Genomic DNA, 2,938 nt, shown 5'->3' with positions numbered 1-2,938 from the left:
ATATTTACGTCTAAAATAAATAAAATTATTCACTGGTTAAAAATTAATTCCTACATAGCAAAAGGAAAATAATTATCTCCCGCTAGAATATCTCTATATATACGTGTGTTTATAGACTTCTTTCTGCAATACCTACATCTGTCATTTTCTCTTTCTAGTCTTTATACCTCTTTCCGAGTTTCAATTCCTAATTCCCAACCCAATGGAATCAGCAACGCCAACCCTCGGACACGCTCAGCCACCCAAGGTTCTAAAAGACGAAAATGGAGCTCTTATTTTCGACTCAACCATGATGCGAAATGCGTCGGAAATCCCCAAAGAATTCCTCTGGCCATCTAACGATTTAATTATCACTGCAGACGAGGAGCTCAACGAGCCTCTCGTCGACTTGGCAGTCCTCAAGAGCGAGGACCACGAAGCCATAGCTCACGCAGCCCAGCTCGTGAGGGAGGCTTGTGTCAAGCACGGTTTCTTCCAAGTAACTAACCATGGCGTCGATCAGGAGTTAATCGATGCCGCTTACCAAGAGGTTGACACCATATTTGGGCTTCCTCTGGAGCGGAAATTAGCTGCTCGAAGGCAGCCCGGTGCTGTGTCCGGCTACTCCGGAGCACATGCAGATCGATATTCAAGCAAGTTGCCATGGAAGGAGTGCTTCTCTTTCAAATATGCTCACATCGATCCCTCTCACTCGCAGATTCTTCACTACTTCATTTCTCTCTTCGGTCAGGATCTTCGTAGCTCTGGGTATGCTGTATATAATTTCTTAATCCATGCATACTAATAATAAGTTTTGCATTAATCGGTTTAATTATTTTAAAATTAATAATAATAAGAATTTTTTAAATTATTTTTCAAAAATACTATTTATATATTGAAATAACTATTAAAATAATTACTAATATATTTGTAGATAAATAAATGTGTAGTTTAATTTATTTTTAATTTGTACTTAATTTATCTGTTTAATTAATTAATTAGAATTATTTTTTAATTTGGTCTTAACAAACAAAACTATAATATATGCTAAGAATAAAGATTTAGCATACCAAACTATGATGTGTATATCAATATATATTTTATATTCATTTTAGTTTTCAAACAATAGATATCTATCTTTTCAAACAATTAAGAAGATGTAAAAAAAATAATTAAGAGAATTTTGGTAAATATCTATCTTTTAATGGAAACCAAAGGACATGAAAGATTATTTAAATTAAGCCCGTTTGATTTATAACTTAGGTCAGACTTAGTTGATGTAGATTATTTAAATTAGCTTTCAGGGCTTAAAAAAAGCGTATTATCCTAGTTTTGTCAAGAGGACCCGCAAAAAGGTGTAAAAAATTACAAGGACAACCCGTTGTTTTTAAATTAATGATGTCATCTTTGTCTCGTTCGAATCCAATACAATACACGACCAATAATTCATCATAGTCTCTCTAGCAACAAGAGTATTATCTAGATTATTCAACAAATACTATTTCTTAAATAATGTTAATTGCATCTCATTTTGGTATAGGATCGTGTATCAGAAATACTGTGACGCAATGAAGGAGTTGTCTTTTGCAATCATGGAGCTTTTGGCCATTAGTCTTGGCCTTGATCGTTTGTATTTTAAGACATTTTTTGAAGATGGTGAGTCAATAATGAGATGCAACTCTTACCCTCCTTGCAACAACTCAAGCCTCACACTTGGGACTGGTCCGCACAGTGATCCAACTTCATTGACTGTTCTTCATCAAGACCAAGTTGGTGGCTTAGAAGTTTATCTTGACAACAAATGGTTTGCTGTTCGACCAAGACTTGATGCATTTGTCATTAATATTGGTGACACTTTTATGGTATGTTACTTTACTAATTTCATCATTTTTCTTTGCTATTACCTCATTACAGTATCATAATCATAACAATAATACGGTCAATCTTTATTATACTGTAGGTTGTAGAGTACTATATGTTTGAGTAAGAGGACTCAATAATGTAGTCGCTCATAGACTATGCGTAATTATATGCATGCAATTGATTTTTTTAAGAAATATTTAGTATTAATAAAAAGCTTTTTTATTAATACTAAAATTGATTTAAAAATTGCATCCTCATCGTTCAAAAAGAAGTAAAATATACTTTAAATTTCAGCAATAAATATTTCTTATATTTATTTGTTGTTCCTACATATATGGTAACTTCTAAATATGGAAAACCAGTTAAAATTAGAACATTCAATAGGTTCTTTTCTTTTTTGCTTCCCTTTACTTTTCTCTCTTGGTATAGATAATGTCTTCATTTATCACATGCAAGTGAAATGACTTGTGATGAGACAAGCACCGAATGCATGCATTTGTCGCAAAGCAATAAATGAAAAAAAATAATATGCACTCTTAATTTCATATATATAAATGAATAAAATGATAATGTATTATTGGATTGTGTGAGTAGGCATTGTCAAATGGGAAATACAAGAGTTGTCTACACAGGGCATTGGTAAACAGAGAGGTGGAGAGGAAGTCATTGGTTTATTTTGTGAACCCAAAAGAAGACAAAACAGTGAAACCAACAAAAAAGCTATGTAGCAGCGATGAAGAAAGGAAGTACCCAGATTTCACATGGTCTGATTTGTATGAATTCACACAAAAACATTATAGAGCTGATGTCTCGACTCTCCAAGGTTTCATCCCATGGTTCATTGCTGGCAAGCCTTCTAATTACTAGCTTCATTGCCATTATAATCTATGTGTAATATTCTGGTGTACACCAACTTAGTACGTAGTAACTATTAAGTGGGAGAATAAAATGTTTTGCCAGCAATAATTATGTTTAATAAATTTGTGAACTATGTTTTGTTATTATAATTAAAATAATTATCTGGTGTACACAAGTCGTTCTATTATAAAATTTTTATTTTATTTCTTATCAACTCTATATCTCTCTTTCTATATAT

General features: G+C 32.7%; 1 protein-coding gene across 1 annotated transcript; it reads left to right on the top strand.

The window, feature by feature from the left end:
- On the top strand, positions 112–2,900 carry LOC107630937 (gibberellin 20 oxidase 1-D). The gene is made up of 3 exons (XM_016334233.2): positions 112–747; positions 1,520–1,841; positions 2,437–2,900. Exons 1-3 carry the CDS (start codon positions 203–205, stop codon positions 2,707–2,709), a joined length of 1,140 nt encoding a protein of 379 aa, XP_016189719.1. The 5' UTR covers positions 112–202; the 3' UTR covers positions 2,710–2,900.

Source organism: Arachis ipaensis, chromosome B03 (assembly GCF_000816755.2).
Source record: "Arachis ipaensis cultivar K30076 chromosome B03, Araip1.1, whole genome shotgun sequence".
Classification (NCBI taxonomy): domain Eukaryota; kingdom Viridiplantae; phylum Streptophyta; class Magnoliopsida; order Fabales; family Fabaceae; genus Arachis; species Arachis ipaensis.
This window is presented reverse-complemented; position numbering and strand designations above follow the sequence as displayed.